The 23,164-nt window shown below is 39.9% G+C and overlaps 1 protein-coding gene across 1 annotated transcript; it reads right to left on the bottom strand.

Annotated features, from left to right (window-relative positions):
• Positions 1 to 436: 436 nt before the first annotated feature.
• Ret (Ret oncogene) lies at positions 437 to 18,715 on the bottom strand. The gene is made up of 6 exons (XM_064683533.1): positions 18,567 to 18,715; positions 7,863 to 8,647; positions 4,847 to 5,012; positions 2,385 to 4,120; positions 1,625 to 1,765; positions 437 to 1,531 (listed from the first exon to the last, which is right to left on the bottom strand). Exons 1-6 carry the CDS (start codon positions 18,646 to 18,648, stop codon positions 674 to 676), a joined length of 3,768 nt encoding a protein of 1,255 aa, XP_064539603.1. The 5' UTR covers positions 18,649 to 18,715; the 3' UTR covers positions 437 to 673.
• Positions 18,716 to 23,164: the final 4,449 nt, after the last annotated feature.

Here is a 23,164-nt window from a genome sequence, read left to right as displayed (position 1 = left end):
TATTTTATTTTATTAAGACTAGCGATTTAATTTCCTTTTTGCGTCAAAAGGCAACTAGAGCTCTTAAAAATATGGCATAAGCTTGGGAGAGTTTAAGTTCATAAATATTTCGATTGGGAAATGTGCGTGTGAATATATATTGGAGAGTGAACAGTGTTGTAAAATGACGAATTATAAATTTAAATAGTATTGGAGTGTTAAAGCCTGACTTGGATTCCGAAACAAAAATCCCTTAAAAGTTGCATGATAATAATAGACTTTAAAAATATTTAGTAAATAAGGAATTGAGATAAAAGATTGAAATATATATTGGACATTTTATGGCAATTTTCCGAGTACACTAAAATTATGGGATGCTTCGGGAATTGATCCGATATGAAAATTAAAAGCCTATTAAATTTGTATGAAAATGGGTTTTGAATGAAACTATAGCAAGGATTAATTATAGCTTTTGGCTAGCTTCGATTATAGAATCTCATAAGCTTCACACTGTAAATGCAACAGAGTATTCGAGTTAATTTTGGCAATATTATAAAGCTAAATATGATAGGAATAAGATTAAAACTAATTAACAAACAATTTGAACTAAAAAACCAGGCGCTATTAGAAAATATGGTGTATGAATTTTTGAGAAAAAAGTGACTCAAGTGAATGGAGGAATGGAGGATTAATTTTAGACGGCATCCTCGGCGTGTGGTTGGGGCGTTTCGGGCTCCTTGAGATTAAGCAAGCTAGAGAAACGAAATGAGATGGTCTTGGAGAGATGCTTCTCAAAATCGCGATTATCGAGATTATCGGGTATTAGCGTATTGTTGGTCATGTCCATGTAGGAGCGACCACGTTTCACGGGCACCGCATACTCGGGCAGGGCTGTGGCACAGCCATTGCCCATGTTGCTGTAGCTGGGCGCACAGCTGGATTTGCGTATGTTGAGCGGAAAGCGCAAATCGTTCTCATAGCGCAGCACCTGCTCCGTGGTCCGGGCCTCGATCAATGGACGCGGCAGATCGTAGCCGGGTGGGGCAGCTGCTGCCGTCGCTGCCGGAAATTCTGTGATAGACTCCTCGCGACTATTGGCCAGATCCTGGTCGTAGCTGTTAATCTTGGGCGGCGACCACAGATGCTGCAGTGACTCCGGTTCGCCCAGCTGCTCAACGACTTCCTGGCTGGGCATTAGCGCCGCCTCGTCGCTGCAGTAGATCGGATTGGATACGGCATTCGACTCCAGCTCAATGTACTTGGCATTGTTGCCCAGCAGCTTCTCAAATTCCGCCGCCAGATATTTGAAGGAGGGACGCGCATTCGGCTCATCAGCCCAACAGGTGCGCACCACGGAATAAACAGCCTCGGAGCAGTTCTCTGGACGTTCCATGCGATAGCCAGTCTTGAGCAGGGACCAGAGATTCTGTGGCGCTATGCCGGGATATGGAGAAGCGCCCAATGTAATTAGCTCCCAGCAGAGCACACCAAATGCCCAAACATCTGATTTGCTGGTGTACACATGATCCGCCAGAGATTCAGGCGCCATCCACTGGAGTGAGAAAAAGAAGAGAGAAGGAGTGTGTATATGGAGGGAGAGGAATATTAGGCTTATATGATAAAAGAGCTCTTGTGGGGGACTCACCTTGACGGGCACACGATCTCTGGAGCGCTTCAAATACGCATCATCCTCGTAGACATCGCGCGTCAGTCCAAAATCCGAGATCTTGCATATTTTGCCATCGGCGAGCAGCACGTTGCGTGCAGCCAAATCGCGATGCACCAGCTGGAAAAATGAAGACTCAGCAGCATTAGCTCATGCATTCGAATGATGACAGCCTGACCTGGACTGTCCAAAGTCCTTTACTAATCTCAGAGGCGCCACTTTTCGGACCGACTTAAGCTAACCTAATCATAATGATTCTTCCTCCTACCAGACATTTGATAATCCCAGCTGCTTTACCCAACCCAATCTGGCTCAGAAGCTTACTCAACCAACCTTCCCCTTAACACCACTTACTAACCTCAGAGGATACTAGTCCTCTGGGCAATCCTAGCTTTCCCTTAGCCAATCATGTCTAGAAGCTTAACCTCCTTCAGTTCCCCTGTTACAATCAATCCCACCTATCCCTTTGCTTGGCTCCATTTCAAATCCAGATATCTATTACCTTCCCACATCACATTCACCCACCTTCCACGGAGGATACCAGACCTCTGGATGAACCCCATCAGCATACCCCAACCCAATCATGTCCAAAAGATTACCCACCTTCAGCTCCATTTCATATCAAGATAATTATCACCTTCCCACATCACATCCACTCACCCTCCACAGAGGATACCAGACCTCCAAAAAATCCCACCTGCAACCAACCCTACCCAATCATGTCCAGAACTTTACCCACCTTCAGCTCCGTTAGATAGTTCATGCCCTTGCATATTTGCCAGGCAAAGGTTAGCATCATCTTGACATTGACCGGCTCGACGCCGTCGCTGAAATCGACGCCGGCGCACTCGATCTTCCGGCTGAGCCGCAGATAGCTTCGCAGCGAACCGTAGCGGGCATACTCGATAATAAGCAGCGGTGCCTCCGAGGATTGCGTACAGGCGCCCAGCAGTTTGATGACATTCGGATGGGAGACCTCCTGGAGCAGCTGGAATTCCGAGAGCAGGGCCATATACTCCACCGAATTGGCACCCTTCTTGAGCATCTTCACGGCGACGGTGGTGACGCCGGGCAGGCCCGCAATCTGTGTGGCATAGCCCTTCAGCACCTGACCGAACTCACCCTCGCCCAGCACCGTGTCCAGCTGCAGTTGGGCGCGCGGAAATTCCCATTTGGTGTCGGCGCTCTCGAACTTGAAGCCGCCCTGTAGCGGCATCAGCGGCAGATCACCATCGCCGCCCAACGCCTCCAGGTTGGGTGGCAGGGCCAGCTTGTTGCCCGGCGTTGCCGACTGTTTGCCCAGCTTGCGCTGCCAGAGCTTGCGCTGCGAGAGCAGCAGGCAGAGGAGCAGCAGCACAAAGAGCAGCGGGCAGCTGATGACGACCAGCAGGCAGGAGCGATTGCATTCCATGCCCGCCAAATGCAGCACGCCCAGCGCCAGTGCATCCTCATTCGGATCCTGCTGGTCGACCTGCACGGGCGTCGCGCTGACCAACTCCGGTTCCGTTTCATTCTTGCGCTTGCGCTGGCGTCGCGTTTTCACCTCCTCCTCGTCGGGCAGCGGAGCGCAGCTGCATTTGCCGTTGTCCTCGCAGAGGCACGTGCCGGAACCGCTCAGTATGCCACGCCCATTATCGTTGGTGGTATGCGGGCCCACAATGCGCGCGGCGGGAGTGCAATCCTGCGGACAGGCATGTGGATTCAGCTCCTCCAGCGCATCGCACACATGATCCGGACAGTAGCGTGCGTCGGGCACACAGGAGCCATAGTTGCGACCGAACATGGCCGAGCTGGTGCCGCGCCAGACGCATGCGCCGCCATTGGTGGCCAGGCCACAGAACTTGCCGCACTGCGTCTGATACTTGACCTGGGCGCAGGTCTGCGAGCGCGACTTCAGCCGCAGCTCACAATTGGCATTCGCCGGCCTGCCCTCCACCAGGTGCACGTTGATGACAAACGCATGCGGCTGCTTCTCCGCATCGATCCAGGTCACGTTCAGAAAGTAGACCGTCTCCGGGGCATGCTCCAGCGCCAGGGCGTCGCGCACATAGACAATGCCCGCCGTTTCGGTCAGACCGAAGGCGCCGCTGCGATCCTCGGCGAGGGCAAAGCGCCAGCCGCGCGCTCGCAGCAGCTCCACAAAGTTATCCGGCTGTGCCACGCGATAAAAGGCAGCCGCTGCGCGATGCACAAACACATCCTTCTCGTAGTCAACGCTGAGGCGTCGGCGCCCGGCCACATCCGTGTGCAGCAACTCGCCGGCGCTGTCGAAGATGCGCTGCTGGCGCACACGCAACGGCAGCGCCTGCGGTCGCTCCTGGTCGCTCTCGTGTAGCTGGCTCGTGTCCACGTGCAGGCAGATGTGCGCCGTCGCCGTCTGCGTTACATTCAGCGCCTGAATGGTCAGATCCCGGGCCTGCAAATCAAAGCAGTACGGCTCCTGGCGCAACACTCCGTTCCGGGCAAAGCGCAGCTCTAGTGAAAATGGGAACAAGGATAAAGGATAAGAAACAAGCGGGAGGAATTATATTGATTCGAAGATCAAATACTCTTGCAGATAGTAAAGCTCGCAATTGCTGAGTTTAGTCAAAAAATGTTCTTACAAAAAGTTATCTTGAACCGATTCTTCCTATCGTATCGATATGATATCGAAGTACCATATCATATGTTAATAGGATTTGAATCTTGGTAGAACTCATCAATGCCGACTTTGGTCTAGATATTCTGAAGAACAGAAAAGTTTTCGGTGCAAAAACACATTTTGAACCGATTCTTTCTATCGTAGCTATATGATATCGAAGTACTATATCCTATGATGATAGGATTTGTCTTGTATGAGTGGAGCTTGGATACTTTGAAAAACAGAAAGGTTTTCTACACAAAAACTCATTTAGAGCTGATTCTACCTCTTGTATCTATATGATATAGTACTTCGTTGTTAACAGGATTTTTCTCATGAGTAGAGTTTGATAGAACCCGAGTTTGGTCAGGATATCATGGGAAGGAAAAGAGTTTTCCATACAATAAATTAGTTTTCCACGGATCTGTTTCATGTAGAAAGCTTCGAAGCTGAAAGACAGGCAGGCGGAAAGATGTCTGTCTAGATTGAATATATATATATATATATATATATGTATAAAGTTTATACCTTTCATATCTGCAAGGGTATACAAAAGAGAGAGACTTGGTTCTTGGACTTACGGCAGCTAATGATGGTGTGCGGCCTGCCAGTGTGATCCGCCTCGTAGGCGTGACAATCGGGCTGAACGAGTCCAAGCTTATCATTAAGTATGGCATAGTTCAGATGCGCATTTGCCGCCAGCGTGTCCTTGTCCAGGTAGATGATTTTCTCGCCCACCGGCTCCTCCTGCAATGATGGAACGGAAGGGTTGATTAGCATTCACATTAACTGACCCGCGATAATTAAATGCTACGTGGACCGCTCCCAGTGACCTCTAGCTTGTCTCCAAGGAACTCAGCTGCTCCTGGCTAGCTTCATTAGCATTTTATCTAGTTTTTATGCACAAGGTCAGCAATTGGGGCTAAGGAGGGACTACAGTTAACACCTTGGGGAGCTGACATTTGCTGTGGGCGTTCTAGGAACTGCGAAACGACGCCCTGGTGTATGGAAGTTAACCTGTTTATAAAACCATTTTCTAGTGACAACAGCTCCTAACTCGTTTTGGGTTTAGGCACTAGAGTTAGGCAAGGCGTTGAGCAGGGAGAGTTGAGGAAGGAACTAAGCTGAGTTTAAGTAGGTGGCAAACAAGCTGCAATATTTTACTTTACGAACATCTACATTTTACACTTTACCATCTACCTGTTAATTTAAAAGCTAGCTAGGCTTATAAAAGTATGTCCGTTTTATAAGAAGACTTAACGTGGACTTAGGAAAGAGTTAGGAAGGAACTGAGGCGGAACTGAGGAATTGAGGCGAACAAGCTTCACTCTATTCCCTTACAAATTTCTACACTATTTCTACACATTTTACCATCTACCTGTTAAAGTAAAAAGCTGCTTAAGTTAAGTAGAAGCTGAACAAGCTGCAATCTATTCTTTAATAAATATCTACAGTTTATATTTTACCATCTACTTGTTAAAGTTAACAGGTACTTGGGCTTGTAAAAGAATTTCCGTTTTATTAAAAATAATAGAAAGTTAGGGAAGGGTCTTTGTTGATTTAAAGTAGGAGCCGTAAAAGCTGCAATCTATTCCTTGAATATATATACTTCATATTTCACCATTTGCCTGTTAAAAGTTAAAGGCTAGTTGGGCTTAAAAAGTACTTCCTTTGTATACGAAAGCAGTTGGAACCCCTTGACTTTTCGACACAAATTCCAAACACCTGTCAACAATTATTTCTATTGCCGTTGGAACACACCCAACAACATCCATTGCCTGACTTCATAGCTGGCTGTTAATTTGGGCGCACACATTAAATTAGAGAACTCTTACGCCCATATATATAATATTATAGCCAAGTGCTGAATACTTAATTTAAATACGAATTACCTACAACATTTTGTAATGGCTCAACTTTGGTGACATTTTATTTTTGCACCCCAAATCCATTGAAAGAATGGGTAAAAAAGGGTATATTAGTTTTGTGCGAATGTAAGTAATAAATAGAAGGGAGCAACAGCTTGTTGATCAAGAGTGGAATATTGATAAATCGATGCGAGATATAACTTGAAAATTATAAGTATGCAGGATATCGTATAATATATGTGCATCGGGAATATTTCATTATTTAAGAAAAACCTTTCTTTAAAGGCAAAGCATTGTGCTTGGGTATCTACACACTTTCTATCTTTACACACTTTGTCATATTTAAGCCTTGAAAGTTTCATAAAGATCGGACTATAAGCACCGAAGCTATTCAACACTGCATTTACCATAAATAGTGTGGGGCAAAGGGAAGGGGAAACACTTTGGATGCCTGCTCCCAAAATTGAAACAAAAACTTATTTTTAAAAGCAAAGCATCTACACACTTTTCTTTCTCATATTTAAGTCCTGAAATTTCATATAGATCGAAGTTAATCAACACTGCATTTACAATATATAGTGTTGGCCAAAGGGAAGAGGAAGCACTGCCGCAGGCATTCGTGAGGAAAGGTGCGTGTTTATGCAGAGGGAAGCTCGGTTTAGGGTATCCCCTAGTCGAGCACACTTAGTTGTTTTATTTTATATAGTACTTATTTTAAGGATGTTGAGCAATTACTTGCAACTAACTAACAACTAAATGACATAGTTTTGGCGTCCCGGGAATAGGCTTGGCTACGCGCTGCTTCTGGCCACTTGGCCGCAACATGACAACATAATTTGAGCCTGCGGCCCGCAGCAAAACTTAAAGCGTAGCAGCTTTAAGGGCCAAAACTCGACTCACTTGACACCCTTAGAGCATTGCTGCACATTTAGCTATTTTCTAGCTATTTTTTGGCTATATTTAGAGCTTTAAATTTGCAAATCTCACTATTTCTTAACTGATTTAGCTACTTCTCTTTGGATACTCAGTGCCGCAGAATTAGTAAGCAAATGTAAGCTATTTTTTATCTTGTACTTAGCTACTTTCTAGCTAATTGGTAGCTATTTTTAGAACTTTCAATTTGCAGCTGCCTGCAAATCTGGCTATTATAAAACTGAGTTAGCTTCTTCTTTTTGGGTACTGAATGCCATAGAATAATAAAGCTAATTTTAGCTATTTTCGTCTGGTATTTAGCTACTTTCGAGCTAATGTTTGGCTATTTTTAGAGATTAAAATTATCAGCTGCCTGCAAATCAGGCTATTTTATTTATGATTTAGCTATATCTCTTTGGGTACTCTGGGTTAGCTGATTTTAGCTATTTTTTGTCTGATATTTAGCTACTTTTTTGATGCAGCATTTTACAACACTGGCTGCGTGCCGCAATCATAAAAGCTGCTACAAAGTTACGCGTTTTAATGATGAGCTACGGAAATGAAGGAACGAAAAAAACGCCAGACTTCCTAATGGCCAAATAATGGGAAACTGGGTTGCCTCTTGGGTGGTTTATACTGTTCCTACGTTTTGGGAGAGGCGAGAGGGGAGAGGGGAGTGGGGGTTGTCGCTTGCGTGTCTGGTGGGCGTTTATCAAGCGCGAATTCAATAAAGCCCGCACCCAGCCCAAGCGTAGACAGCGTCCAGACGTTTGTCTGGAGCACTTCGGGCCGTGCACACAGACACACACACACTTACCGCCTTAAAGTAGGGCTGCTCCAGGTTGAAGTTAAAGTGCGGCTGGCGCTCCTGCAGATGCGGCCCATTGTCGTTGCGATCCAGCAGCGTGATATTGTAGCTGCGCCAGAATTGGCGCTGTTCCTGCCCGGTTAGCTTCACCGTGCAGCTGACCGTGGCCAGCAGCTGGCCGGCCCGTGCCTGCAGTCCGTTCAGCTCATCGTGATCCAGCGGCTGTTTCGTGTACAAACGATTCTGCTTGAGGGCGAAGTGGGCGCTGCCCGCCTTCAAAGCATACTCGACGGCGCGATGCGGACACAGATATTTGGCGGCGCGAGAATTGAGCGCACCAATCAGCACGGGCTCAAAGCTGCGCCGGTTCTGCGACGTGGTCTCGGCAATCGTATAGTGTGCGCCCGTCCAGAAGCATATGTGCTCCAGCTCGGCGCAGTAATCGGCTAGAGATTGTGGCAGCAACTCCAGTGTCAGATGCGCCACCTGCTGCAGCAGCTGCTGCTGCTCCGCGGAGGTCTCCTCCTGGCGGCGCGGAAAGGCGGTCAGCACATATTTAACGCTTCCGTTGATCGTGTGGTAATCGGTGCGCATATAAACCTCGCCGGAGCTGGCATTGAGGCGCAGCAGCGGATTCTCCTCCAGATTGTAGATATACTCCGCGGCCGGCTGATTGTTGTCCATGCGCAACACTTGAAACTGGGCCAGCGGTATCTTCGAGAATATGCTCTCCGACTCCTCGTTGATGGGCAGCTTGAATTTCACGGACGTGGTGGGAAAATAAACATCCAGCGCTGCAAGGGGAAAAAACGAAAAGCAAGAATTTAATCAATGGCAAAATTAAACACTTGGAGAAAAGGGCTGTAATAAATTCTAGAAAATTATAACTTAGTTATATGCTTCGCAATATTTCAAAAGCAATCATTAAAAATTCTTAATTCAAGAATATACGTACTTGAAAGAAGTGTGAACCTTTTTTAGAAACCTCGATTTATTTAGATGAAATATAGTATTTAAGAAATTCTGGGATTAATTAAAAGTTTTTAATATAAGAATTTCTTGGACCTACACAATTTCTTAAGTTGAGTGAACTGTTTAAGAAATACTTGACACCAAAAGAAGTCGGTATTAAAGAAGATTATATTAAATACTTAAAGCAAGTGTTTTCCTATGGAAATTTTTTGATTAAGTACTTTGAGACTTTGGACTTTGAACTTGAAAACCAATTCCAGGATGAGGATTTTTCTGAAAATTCGTTTCTTTATAATTCTGGACTAAATAAATATATCTTGATAGAAGTATTTCTTAGAAGTACGATTCTTAAATTGAGTACTGTGCTTGAGTGTTAAGAAATTTCGAGGTAAAAGAAGATTTGATTAAGTATTAAATACTTACTACTACAACATTTCTAAGAGTGAATACTCGATTTAAGAAACTCTGGGCTTAAAAAAAGTTCTAAATATATTAAATTTATTTTATATATTTTTTTTTGGAAATAATATTCTTTTTAATTTACTTTGAATTGTGCAATCTTTTATTTTTATAAATTTCGAGAATAAAGAAAACGCATTTTAATCTAAAAGTCATTCGAAAATTAAGAAGCTTTGATCTAGTCCGGCTTTTTTCTTATATTCTTTCCTAACTTCACAATATTTCTCTGAGTGCACTTAATCCTGTGATTGAAGCAAACAAATGGCCCAAAGTGTGGCGTCCACAAGTGGAATTTAAGTAAGAGTCGCCCGTTCGAAAAGCCAACCCCCCTCCCCCCCGTCCAGACACCAACAACAACAAGTGCAACCCCTGCTTTATTTGCGCTGGCTTCACCCTGATACCCTCACATCAAGAGATTCGAGTATTTACCCATTATACTCATCAACGGACTCATAAAAATTATGAATGTAGTTTAATAAGCTCGCATTGACCTCAATAGGAGACGTCTAAATGCGGGGGATGGCTTTAAATCCCAACCCAATTCATGCGTACAACACGGCGTATGCGTAATTTGATAAGATTTTTCCTGCTAATGACGCCGCTTGTTGTTGTTTTTGTTGTTGTTGTTGTTATTGGGTCGTGTGCTTGCATACGCTCAAGTCCAATACAAGCCATAAATAAATATAATACAGATATTAGTTATTAGCATATGGGTTATCAAAACCTACCCACACAATCCCCCACCCCCCGCCGCCCCCACCTAACTGAAGTGTCCGCGTCATCGCGTATTGATTTTGTGATAAGCAACAAAAAACAAACATTATACATAAAAAAAAAGAAAAAAGAAAAATACAATTGAATGCATAATTGGTAACAAAGGTTTTCTACGAATATAATTGGAACAATTTGTGGGGTGAAAATATTAAGTGGTTAAATGGGTGCTTGCCCGGAAAATGGGAGTTAGTTCGGGAATTTCTGTAGCCAAATCAGAGCAGGGGCGTGAAAATTTGTAATGAAATTTTGTTGGAAATGGGGAAAACTTTACCAAATAAAATAAAAGAAGAGGAGTTCTGGAAATTAAATACAAATAAGAAACCTCCGGACTTGAAACTTTGCGCATCTTATCTCTACTGAAAGTGGGAAAACCCTCTCAAAAAGTTAAATACAACCGTTCAATGCAAATTTATAGGGTATAGATATACAAATTTTCCTCTCTTATTATTAATGTTTAATTTCAACTAGATTCCAGTATTAACTAACCGCAAAAGAAATAAAAAGTGTTGGTAAATATTGCAAAAACTAAAATTTACAAAATATAAGTTTCGGAAAGGTGAAAATATTTTGAGGCCCAAAAAATAAAAAACGAATACAAAAGAGAAAAGTTACAATAGATAAGACTTTAATTTTAATGTAGATAATGCGCAGATATTCTTATTAACTAACTTAAAAGAAATAAAAAGTGTTGGTAAATACCGCAAAGAGTAAAATTTACTAAATATTAGTTTCAGGAGGGTGAAAGAAGTAAAAAATAAATAAAAAACTAATATAAAGAACAAAAGTTACAATAGATAAGGCTCGAAATTAAATATGGGAATACACAGATATTCTCTTAACAAACCTTCCGAGTTTTTTTGAGCACCCTTCCATAAAGAGTTGAATATTTCAGGTCTGAAGTTGCTTACTGAACTGGAAAAGGTTATCCACAATTTAATTTATTCGCCGTTCTTTAAAATCGTTCACTTAAGATCATATTCAACTATATTTTATATAAAACTATGTTTAATATTCAACTATCTTTCTTTCCTTGAATTCTTTCACTTAAGATCATATTCAACAATGTCTTAAATTTAACTTTATTAGTTGGATTGATAATTTATTGCAGGGGTAAACTAATTTCAGTGCGCAGCTTGACCTCCTTTTTAAAAAACTTCCATTCCTACGCAAACTCAATAAATATTCAAAGTATAGGAAAACTCTCAAGTACTTCATATATTTGCAGTTCGTTTAGTTCTTAGTCAAGGAGCAGGCACTTAATCATGTTCCAATTGGTCGCTTGGTCTCATAAACAGAACTGGCGCCGCCTTATCCCAAGCACTTGGTATTATGTCCACAAATCCCACCCAACTAAGCATAATTCCCCTCGAGCACACACGCATATATACATATATTTGACTAAAAAAACGCTGACAGTATTAATATTTCGTGACTGGATTGTGTTCCGTTTAAAGAGCGCCAAGGACACGAATAAGGGACGCCTGACGCCATTCTTGGGACGTAATTCCCTTCGCACATCCCGCTCGAAGCATTTAAAATGTCATTATAAATGCGTGTCTGTGAGTTGTCGCCCGGCTCCAACATATCATCTACATATTTTATCAGCATATTTCGCATGCCTGAGCGTCAGCAATTGTAATGAAAAGGTTCATAATTCATAATACTCATACTCGAACATACTCATTCGCACTCATTCGTTTTGAGCATGAGTACTTGTGAGTATATTAGTATATTTAGCTGATTTTCTGCATCATCCTTGCTTTGGCAGCTGTCTACATTTGCTTGCCTCTCTTTTTATACCCTTGAAGAGGGTCTTTTGATTTGGTTATTAAATGAAACAGGCATTTATTTTCGTTTGATCGATAAGTTATATGCATTCTTAGCTAATATCATTAGCCGACTCAATATAGCAACATATGTTGTTCTGTGTTTTCTATTGATTTGAAAGAAAGCAATAAGATGCATCAATATTTTTCTTATTGGAAGTACATTTGTCCAAGATGTCACCTACTTGACCACTTTACCATCCTGCTTTCTAATATATGAAAATATATTTTTAATATCTCACTACCATCATCATAAGAATCTCTCTACTATACATTATCCTCAATGTATAGTCTCTTGATTGGAAAGGAAACCCATAGATATATCCATCTTTTATTTATATATGTCAAAGTTGCCTTTATCAGCCTACTATATCATATACCTGCCTTAGATCAATTAGAGTTTTTCTACAAAAACCTTTTTTGATTTTAATATATCTTAAAATAAATTTCAAGCATCATTATACTTCTCATATAAAAGGAACATCTACGATTAACGCACTATTATATATTAATATAACTTTTTATAAGCACAATGGATCGAAATTAATAATATCTAATAAATTATATCTTTTATTATAGCTCCTTTATTATAATTATCATCTAACTTTTATAAGCACATTGGGTATCAATTCTCATATATCTTGGCAAGAGTATTTAATCTTCGACAAACATATGATAACTATTTCTGTTGCTCATAATTATGACAGGTATTGAGTTAGCAGGCATTTTGTTCATCCAATTAGCAACAGTTTCTTGTTTGCATTGCTCTCGAAATGGTTTGTTTATGGTTATATAGAAAATGACTGTGGGAGTTATGGAAAACTTTTGCGGCTCAGCATGTTGCCAATTTGATTAAAAAAAGCACAAATATGGGAAGTGCAAAGAAAGGCATTCACGAAAAACTGCGAGAAGAGAAGCTTACAATTTATTGTAACTATAATATGCGGGGGATATGTTGATATAAATAGTTTCACGATATCATATGCAGAACATTCTTCTGGGAATATAAAGACTTTTGTTTGATTAGAATTAATCTAAGTATAAAAGTTCCATGCTATTTCTTCCCATGCTATTTCTTCCCTCCCTATGAGTTAACGTTAGAACCACTTGGGAATTACAATTCAACAAGTTGTGCAAAGTAGACAACTCCCCAGGGCTTTTTTCCCCACTTTTCTCCTTAAATACAACATAAATGTACTTGAGAAACTTTATGGTTCAACTGATTAAAGCTCATGCTCAATATAATCAGCTCAAAATAATAGAAATCTCCAACAAAGTGTAGCCCAATTAACTTTAAACCTTAAATGCAACTTGAGCTTCGCTTAAAAAAATCTCACAACGAGCAGATATCTAACCCTGGGGAGGTGTCACAAACGCGGGCCAAAAGTCAACAGCCATTAAATAGTGGTAGAAGAAAAAAGAAAAACAGGACTATCTATCAGAAAGGACAATTAAAAGGAACGAATGGCGCATTAAAAAGTCAACCGACTTTGGCCAAGAGGACGCGAGTTTTGGGGGTGGATGATTGGACACGCTAATGACAGCAGAGTCAACAGCCGTTGGCCATTACGACGGCTCGTACCTGAACTTGGCCACAACCAGCACGGAAGGGAGAGAGAGAGGGGGGGGGGTTGGTTCCGGGTAACTGGAGACTAAAAACTGTAATTGAGGCGCGGCCCGTTGTCAACTAGTTTCGACTTAACTAATTAATCTGCACAAATTAATTGACTTTGCATCGAATTAGGTCGTTCAGTTGTTTGCCTCGTTTGTTTGTTGTCCTTTTTTTTTTTTTACTTTACTTTTTTTACGCGCTTTTTTCTGCCTTCCCCCCATCCGCCCCTGGGTGCGTTGTCCTTTCTGCCGTGAGTCATTTGCGAGCGAAATTTTGCACACAGCATCCGGGACATTAGTTTTTATTTTCATATATAAGTATATTTTTTGTAGCTCGGTTTTTCCTCCGCTTTTGCCGTCTGCGTAATGAAAACTTTATCTTTGTCACAGTTGTTTTCCTGTCTGCGTGTGTGTCAAATGTTTTTTCCTCCCATTGTGTTCTATTTTTTAATACCCTGTAACTATGGCAAATGGGTAAAATGGGGTATACTGTTTGTGAAAGACAGAAGCTGGCATCTGTGCTTCGAAAGACAGCCGAGTCGAATGAATGTCTCTTAATCTGCCCAATCTCAAAGATTAAGGAATCGATAGATATCCCATTTTAGTCCCACTTTTTTTTAACTTATCTCCGAGATTATAAGAGCTGGAGTATGTAGAATTAAGTATGTAGTTTCTCAAGTAGCCTACACAGTTAAGGACTATTTCACTTTTTGATATCTAAAACCCTTTACTACAAAATTAGTTAAAATTGATTTTGAAAGGCCAAAGCCTTAAGCTTTTCTATGTACACGAATTTGTATAACATGTTTAAGCTCTAAAAAATTGCATAACGATCAGAAAAAAATATATAAAAAATAATAAACTCGAAAGTTATTTAAGAAGGGTTTTTTTCCAGAGTGTGGAGGCCAGAGACTGGAGGAAGTAGAAGTAGAAGTAGAAAAAAGTTTAAATGCCTGCTACTACAACTCGCAGCTGTTTAGAGAGTATCTCCTAGTCGGGCAGTCTGTTCTTTTTTTCTTTTCCATTTTTCATTACTCATACGACCCCTGCAACCCGAACAGAGTCTTTGTTACTTGTGTTTAGCTTGGCATTCACAACTTCTGCTATTGGCTTTGGCTTTGGCTTTGGCCTCTTCTGTTGGTTGATTGTCTTTTGGCTTCGGTTCTTGCCACATTATGAAATTCGTTCCGTTTGTCTCAGCACACTTTCACTACACGCTTGTAAATCCATCTGTACTTGTAATAACTTTATGTTTGTGGTGTGTCATCCAATTGCTGGGCTTGTTTCCTGCGCTCGCCTTGAAGGTTTCCTTTGTCTGTCTGTCTGTCAGGACAAATTGAATATCAAATAAGCAGACCGTGAACAATCGAATCGATTATTGGGAAGTTCTTCACTTGACAAATGCTGACTGATTGTATTTATACTATTATTATATTTTATAAATATTTATACTATTATTTTATGCATACAAATATGTAAAAAATGGTCCCTGGTTCGGCATACAATGCGAATCAACTCCCAACCTTAAGGCTCCTTTGGTTAAATGATTATTGTTTTTATTATTTAAGGAAATATTGTAATTGATATGCATATTATATATATACTCTACTAGCTACTCTTATAGGGTATACGAAATTAATTGATCTGCTTATCGCCTTAGAGTTTGTCGCATTTGTCGCTTTTCCGCCAGTTTCCACTTTGAAGTCTTGCATTGGGAGCTGGACAGGCGATGAAAAAGGGAAAACAACATCCACGCGGCATTTGCAAATGAACTTGAAAGACTTTGTCTATTCACTTTATTCAGTATTTCGTATTCAGCATGAATAACTATTCACACACGCGAACACAGCTGACGCTTTGAATAGGAGCACACACACATATTGCTCCTAAAAGGTGATCGATGGGCTTGCCCCTCTCTAATTGTTAACTGTCACCAGAGAGCTGAGCACATTTGTCATAGTCAACGGACGAGTTATGGCGACTAATTAATGGAGCCTACAATTAGTTGAAATCGTGTTTATCTAACCGAGCTGGCTGCTAGAGCAATTAATTAGAAAATGTAACTCTTAAAACTGGACGTGTAACTATTCAGATGACGGGCGCTGTGGCTGTTAATAAACATTTATATTCCACACAGGAGCAACAAACTGAATGCAGCGCATTATAAATGGAAATCTCAGAAAGAATAAAAAAAACAGTTTGCAGCCAGACTCTGTTAATGCATTTGTTATGGGGCGTATCTGGGTGCGACAGACAGATCTCATAATTGTGCTCGTGTTTTTTATTGTTTTTTGACAATCTCTACATCAATTTATTGCTATGCAAGAGAGGCCTTCAGTGTTTGGGTTGACAAGTTTGTTTGAATAACTTATTATTCTATTTAAGAGAGGTTGCAATGTTACAACAATCGGAATTAGAAAAGCGAAATTCCACTCACAATCGTGGAAATTGGGTGGAAAAATGTTACTCATATGAAACCTGATCGTTTTTAATCTGGTTGTAATTCATTTGTATATACATATTCCTCCGACTTCAGAAAATAAAACTAGGAGCTATTTTCTAACAATTGTCTGCAGATATTTTTGCAAGAATCTAAACACGAAATAAATCTATGCGATTTTACTTGTATCAGAAAATTCACTTAAACATTCAGAATATATGTGAAATTTAAATACAAAGCAATGGGCAATATATTTTCTATTATTTTATTATAATAATAATAATCATATTAACTTTAAACTGATATAAGACTTATTAATATTAGCTGCGAATATGTGTTAATTCAGTTCCACAATCGGAATATAAGTGAAAAATAATGACATAGCAATGTGCTAAGTCTGAGGTTGTTTTTTTATAATTTAAATGTTAGTTAATCTAAAAACTTTACAATGATATTGGGCAAATATTTATATAAATATTTGTAAGCCTGCACGTCGGGCTTCAATCCGGATTTCACTTTTATCATGAACTATGTTCACGAATCGAAGCTTAAGATTGGAACTGATTGGAACCGTGAATCTTTTGTTAGTTTTTCAGGCTTTATTTGGAATTCGTGTTCGATCGACAGATTTTCAGTTCGTGTTGTGTGAGAAAAAACACGTGCGCAGCTCCGATTGCAAGCACTTGCTGACAAGCAGCACAACAAAAAATACCAAATAATTATAACAATTTAATCAAAGCCGTGAGACTGCTCCAAACGGGTGAAGGAGGGGGAGACGGAGCTGGCGACGAGGGGCGCTTAAATGGTGGGGCAGATGCCGAGCCAAGTGCCAAGCGTCCACGGCCACTTAAATGCGAAAAAAAAAACTGTGAGCAAAGTAAACGAAGTTAAATGGTGACGGGGCCGGGAGGGGGCCAGAGGGCGGGGGGGGGGGGGGGCGCTGGGTTACAACACACACACACCTATTGACTTAATTGATTTCGCATAAATTCATTTTTTTGCTTCGCTTATACATAAACTATTTCGTTTTGGCAAGCAGCTGTTGGGCATTTCGACACCTTTGACCCGGCGAATGGAAGCGGCCAGAGAGAGAGACAGGGAAAGAGAGAGGGGGTGAGAGGGAGACGGCGTCGACGGGCGGGCCCTGTGCCCAGTCACGACGCAGTGCGTTCAACTTGGCTGCAAGTGCAAATAGCAGCGAGCTGCGCGAGTCAATATGTGGCAGAGATAAAGACAGCGGCGGCGGAGGGGTTGACTGAGGTCAGCTGTCCAATGCCTGACGCTACGGCAGCTCCAACCCTCAAGGTAGCACAACAAATTTGATATGTGTCTGTGTGTTGAAATTAATTTGGGTGTGTTCATAATACACACACCCGCACGTCAGCTGGACTCCCAGCACCCGGCCATGCCCACAATATCGTTTACTCACATGTCAAAACTGTCCGTCAAATCGGAGGATTCACACCTGTGAGGCGACCCATACAAAAAATGGTATAAAAATAGATGCGGTACCTTTGAGCATATCATTAGGCAGCATATAAAAAAGGCACGTGGGGGAACGGGTGTCTCTCAGGTAACTCGATTTAACGATTATCTGCAACTGCAATTGCATTCCCACGCTGCGTAACTGTGAGATTTGATTTGCTCGCCGACTAATTTGTGTAATTGGCTTTTTTACGATCGTCCGCACTTGGACGTGCGTGTGCACTGGGCGCGGGTGGCGGGGAGCGGGGGGCTGTGGGCGTGTGCAGTATCATTGATTGCTTCGCGTATGCACTGAATCAGTTTAACTGTAGATAAGTGCATTGGGTTGTTATGCGTTGCACTGCATCAATTCCATTTAATTGATGCCTAATAAAGTCATAAATTTGGATCTTCTAAATATAAATTTCGTATGTTTGCCTATCGATAAGTATGGAGTTTGATATCGATAATTTGCTTATATCGTAAATTCTACTATTCTTCTCTCCTTTTCTCTCTCTATCTATCTTTCACTCTCTCTCTCTGTCCCTCTCTCTCAGTCCCTCTCTCTCTGTCTCTCCCCATCTCTCTCCCTCTCTTTCTTCCTCTCTCTCTCTCTCTCCCTCTCTCTCTTCCTCTATTTCTGCCCTTCTCCTTGATATCGATCATTTACATAAATTGTAATTACTTTTTATCGTTCACATGCTTCTCTATTCTCCTCTCCTTATCTCTCTCCCTTATTCTATATTGTTATCTCCCTCTCTCTGCCTTTCTTTCCATTTGCTCTATATTTATCTCTCATCACCTATCCAAACAAGGCCAAAAATTGCTCTATCTCTCTCTCTCTATCTCCCATTTTTCTCTTTCTCTCCGCATCTCAGCTTCTGATACGTGAACCCAGGGCACTTATATCTCAAACAAATTAGCCCTCCTCCCCGCAAGCGACTTAACATTTATAGATACATTTGTAGCTTTAAAATTCGCTTCAAGATATGTGGCAAAGCGAATGCCCAATATGTCGTCGGTTTCACAAGTCTCTTATCTATTAAATATTTACATTTAATTGTTGACATTTGCATGCGACGATCAAACATTTGTATTCCAATTACGAAAAGAAAAAACAAATACACACACACAGTCAATTGCTACGTCTATCTCTGTCGCACTTACCCAAACAGATGTGCAGCCTCAGCAGAACAATGGCAGCCACAATAACGGTACTGCCAACGCCGCTGCTGCACTTGAACGCCATTTTATCTGCTGCTTCAGCTGCTGCTGCTGCTGCTGCTGCGCTGCTTACCTTCGCGCAGCTCTGCAAAGAAGTTGTTCGCAGTCGCTGCTTTGTTCTTATCGTGTTGTTGTTGTTATTTATGTTTTGAATTCTTCTTCGGTCTGGCTGTGCGTTTTATGTTTGTCCAGCCACTTGGCAAATTGTTTGCTCTGTTTTATAATTGTAACTGTTAATTCTCTTGACAATTATCTTCTTCTCGCGCACTTTTTTCAACGCACTTTTCACATTGTGTGTGTGTGTGTGTTTGTGTTTGTGTTCTTTGATATTTTTCACGTTCCACTCATTTAATTACTTTTGATCACAAACTGATAAAAGACACATTTATCAATTAATGTGCAAAAAGAGACAACAACAAAAACTACGCGTTAAAAAAATCAACAAAACAGCAAATAAAAAAAAAAGTGCTTGACTTTAGGTTACCCTGTTGGCAAATCAATAACGAACTTCGTTTGAATATCGTAATACTTTGTTATCTCGTATTTGGAATTTATATAAAAGCGCAAGCTGCTCGACTAGTAGACACTCTGTAATTGAGTCTGAGGTAGGATATTAGGAGCTGCTCGACTAGTAGACACTCTGTAATTGAGCCTGACGTAGAATATTATGCAATTGGGTTTTTTTTACGATTTCCGTTTAAGGGTAATTATTTTAACTTTGTTATAAATTTGATATACTTAGGGTATATAAGAAATCGTATACCAAATTTGCTAGCCTTAGCTCTTATAGTCTCTGAGGTCAGTCGGTTTGCTCAGATGCGAATGATACTATTCCTATACATTTGATAGGTTTATAGTTATCCAAATATTTTCCCCTACCATCATACCCTTTTGCAAGCATTTTACAGCGTATACAAATATTTAATAATAACTGACAAAATTACAACACAATTCCCCAACAATTTTTCGTCTGCTTTTGTTATTAGTTTTTTTTTTTTTATTTTTTATTGATAGCAGCACCCACGAGTCGTAACCCACCCCCCCCCCCTCTCTCTCTCTCTCTCTACGTCCCTCGCTACGCTGGCGCCCGGTCTTCAATTCAATTTATCATAGACTTAAGGCCGCGCAAAGTTCCGCAGTGCTCAAGGGACTTTGCCTACAATTTCTGATTATTGCAATTAAAGTATGGGCTTTGAATTTGTTATTTATAATTTCTTTTCCTTTGTGTATTACAATATTTTTAGATTAATTTCTGTGTTATAAATCGTTCTATGCTATTTTTGGCAAATCGATTTAACACTCGTTTTGTATTTATATGGGCCTTGCTGGCTCTTAAGTCTGGCCAAGCCCCTGGTTATAGTCCGAGCAAATTTGCCAACTCATTGAACAAATACAATTTTGGCACATTTAATTGATCTTTAAATTGAAAAAACATTTTTGACTACGCTTTAAGAGAGTTTTATAATATTGTTACGAAATGTGTTACGCAGCAGATAGTTAAGAATTCAGAGAGATCAATTCTTGATAAAGATATACATATATATATCGTATCATACCATATCTGTCTATGCCTATGTGAACTAAGCTTTAAGTGAAGTTTTTTAAATGAAACTTGGTACACATGATTCTCCTGGCTGCTTTTAGTATATATGTCGGAATCAGTCAGATCGGATCACTTTATCACTATATCTTTATGTTTTTCTAGATTTTACTTTAAAACTCAAGACAAAATCTATATAATACAGCTGGGATTGGTGAAGCATGAATTTTGTAATAAGAACTTTTTGTTTTTCCAAATTAATAATAATTGACTATTACAATGCTTAGAAGATTTTATGAGAATAATATTTTATGCTATATCATATGTATTAAATAGTTACGATCGCTTTTTTTTGATAGCTTCTTTTGACTAGGAACTTTTTTGTTTTCGAGCATATATTATATTTGATACATATCTTCCCATTTATTTAACTCTCAGATAGAAAGGGTATTTAGGCTTCGGCGCAGCTCTGCAGCATTTGTTCTCATTAAATTAATCGTGCACATAATTGTTCAGACAACTTTAAAGATAATTTTTTGGACAGCTTAAAAAGTAACAAATTCTTTGACTCCAATTCGAACGGGATGTGCAGCTCACGAGTTGAGTTTGAAGTGGGTTTCTTTAAAAGCTTTGAAGTTGGGGCAACTGGAAGTGCTTTTGAGCTATTCAAAGCAGGTGTGATAAAAAAACGAATATGTAAAAAAAAGCCTAGGGGGGACTGGCATTGGGCCATGTGCAGATAGCAAAGCATAATTCAAAAGAGGCTCAAAGTCAAACAACGTGATAAGCGGACTGCATGAATTGACAGAATGATAAACTGACAGACAGCCAGACTGACTAGCTGACTGCGTCTATGCTAAGCACTTGAGCTGGGGCCACTTTAAAGTTCAACACATTTGACACACTGAGCAGCCAACGACTGACACAAAGCCGGCTCCCAAGCCCGCACTTGCCGATTTGTGAGTGGACTTCAACTCCCGACTCCAACTGGCTTTTGTTAACTGCCAATTGGCGGCTCGCAGCTGCCAGCTGCCACTTGGTAGTTGTTACTTTTATATATATGTATATTTCTTTCCAATTAAAGGTTAGATATATAAGCAGCGCGACGCGACGCGATTATTTTTGTTATTTTTTTTTTTAAGGTGCGTCCTGTTGCGCCCGAAAAAGGCAGCGCCATAAACATGAAATGTTCATCCGACAAGCCGCTAAACAAACCACCGACAACCGACGCTGGCCAAAGCCAAAGTACAACTGTTTCAACTTGAATACATATCCAAGAGTTTCTGGCTTCCCAGAAGCGCTGTTTTCGCCGTTTGCTTCGTTTGTTTCTAACGCAGCCAATTTGCCGACTTTTGTCGCTGTCGCCAAAAACAAAACGAAAAAATTCAAAAGAAAATATGTTTGTTATGCTTTCTGAGAGAGCTAGAGAATCTTCGTGACTGCTTAAAATGTTTAAACTGCCATTTGGAATACCCTGCTCTGAAAATATGCCTAGGGTGTATGTGTTGCTATATATCAGCAGAGCTTAGAAGAAACCTTAACCCTGGTCAATCTGCCCTCGTCAAGCTGAAGCTCTCTTTATAAATAAGTACTAAGGTGTACAAATTTGGTAGGCAGTTTCTTATATACTATACTATATATCACATTTACTTATAGCTTTAAATAATTAATAAATAATAATAATAAATAATAATAATTAATAAATAATAACTCAGCAAAGCTGAAATCATATCCTTAATTTATTCATTAATTTCTAAAACTCACGAGCCTTAATAAGCTATTTTCGTAACTTCTCTCGAAAGTAAAACTAGTTTTTAATTGTGAACCCCATAAGAGTCCAAGATAAATTTATAATTTTCAGGATTTTTAATAATCAAAGTAAAAATATTCCCTATCTTTTTCAATGCCTAAATATTTTAGACTGAGCCTTATCAAATTACTTTGAGATCTTGGTATATTTGGTCTTGAAATTTTTAATACAAATATTAAAAAGGTTTTCCACAATTTTATTATGAGATTTTAGTATACTTGGTATTTTATATCTAAATTAAAAGATTAACTTTACTTTTTCACAATTTTAATATTGAAATTTTAGTATACTTGGTATTTAAATTCTTTGCATAACATTTTACTTTAGTTTTTCACCATATTTATACAAATATTAATTTATTAGCTCTTTCATAATATCAGCATCAAAATACTCCCTATTACAGAGTATTTCCCAGTCGAGAGCACTTAACAAAAACGACTATTTTGGTTTCCAGGAAAAAGGGTTCGGGTATGTTAAATATTTGGCGTGCACCTGTGCGTATGCGTAATATTTCAGACCAACAGCAGACACGCATTAATCAATTCTGTGTTTAGGAGTTAAGTGATTAATTCAATTGTAAAGAATTTGCAGCATGCAACGTTGACTTTAGCTCACTTTAAAGCGATTTGTATTACAAATTTGCAAATAGATTGCAATATGCAAATTAGCCGCGATAAATTGTCATGTAAAGTCATTTATCAAGTGTCACGCGGCAATATAATTATAGTATTGAACCATTTGCACATATTTGAATGGCAGCTAATGAGCATCTGTTTAAAATAATAACTATGATTTCTGAAATGTTCCTAATGCAATTAGTGTTTTTGTTTACGTACAACATATTAATTAAATTTAAATACTTTGTCACTTAATCTTAAAGTGGCATTTTTATACGTTGCCTGCAGTAGGTCAAGTAAATCTGTCTGTCACAACAATAAATTCTGATTGATTTTAGTAAATATTAATTATCAACATTTTTTAAAATTATAATTATTAACATTTTTTTATATATTTTATTTTTAATTTATATATTTATTTATTATTTTTAATTGTTAAGTTGTTTAATTTCAAAAGGTTCAAAGGCAAAATGTTATTAGGATCTGAAAATTGGCGTCTTGATGTGAAAAATCAAAAGAATTCCGATAAACAATCTAGTGGAAAATTCATTCCAAAGCCTTTCCCAGCCTTTTT

Source organism: Drosophila montana, unplaced genomic scaffold (genome assembly GCF_035044405.1).
Source record: "Drosophila montana isolate Dmon_TW-CO22-7 unplaced genomic scaffold, ASM3504440v1 contig_2626_1, whole genome shotgun sequence".
Classification (NCBI taxonomy): Eukaryota; Metazoa; Arthropoda; class Insecta; order Diptera; family Drosophilidae; genus Drosophila; species Drosophila montana.
The sequence above is the reverse complement of the archived record's forward strand: the minus strand, read 5'-3'. Positions and strand labels throughout refer to the sequence as shown.

What these genes read in the sequence shown, in the direction of transcription:
- Ret (XM_064683533.1), bottom strand. Translation starts at nt 18,648, where the DNA reads ATGGCGTTCAAGTGCAGCAGCGGCGTTGGCAGTACCGTTATTGTGGCT. An exon ending in AGCAGCCCTACTTTAAGGCG is followed by an intron (nt 5,013 to 7,862) that starts GTAAGTGTGTGT and finishes CCATCATTGCAG; the next exon opens with GAGGAGCCGGTGGGCGAGAA. An exon ending in ACTATCTAACGGAGCTGAAG is followed by an intron (nt 1,766 to 2,384) that starts GTGGGTAAAGTT and finishes TCATTTTTCCAG; the next exon opens with CTGGTGCATCGCGATTTGGC.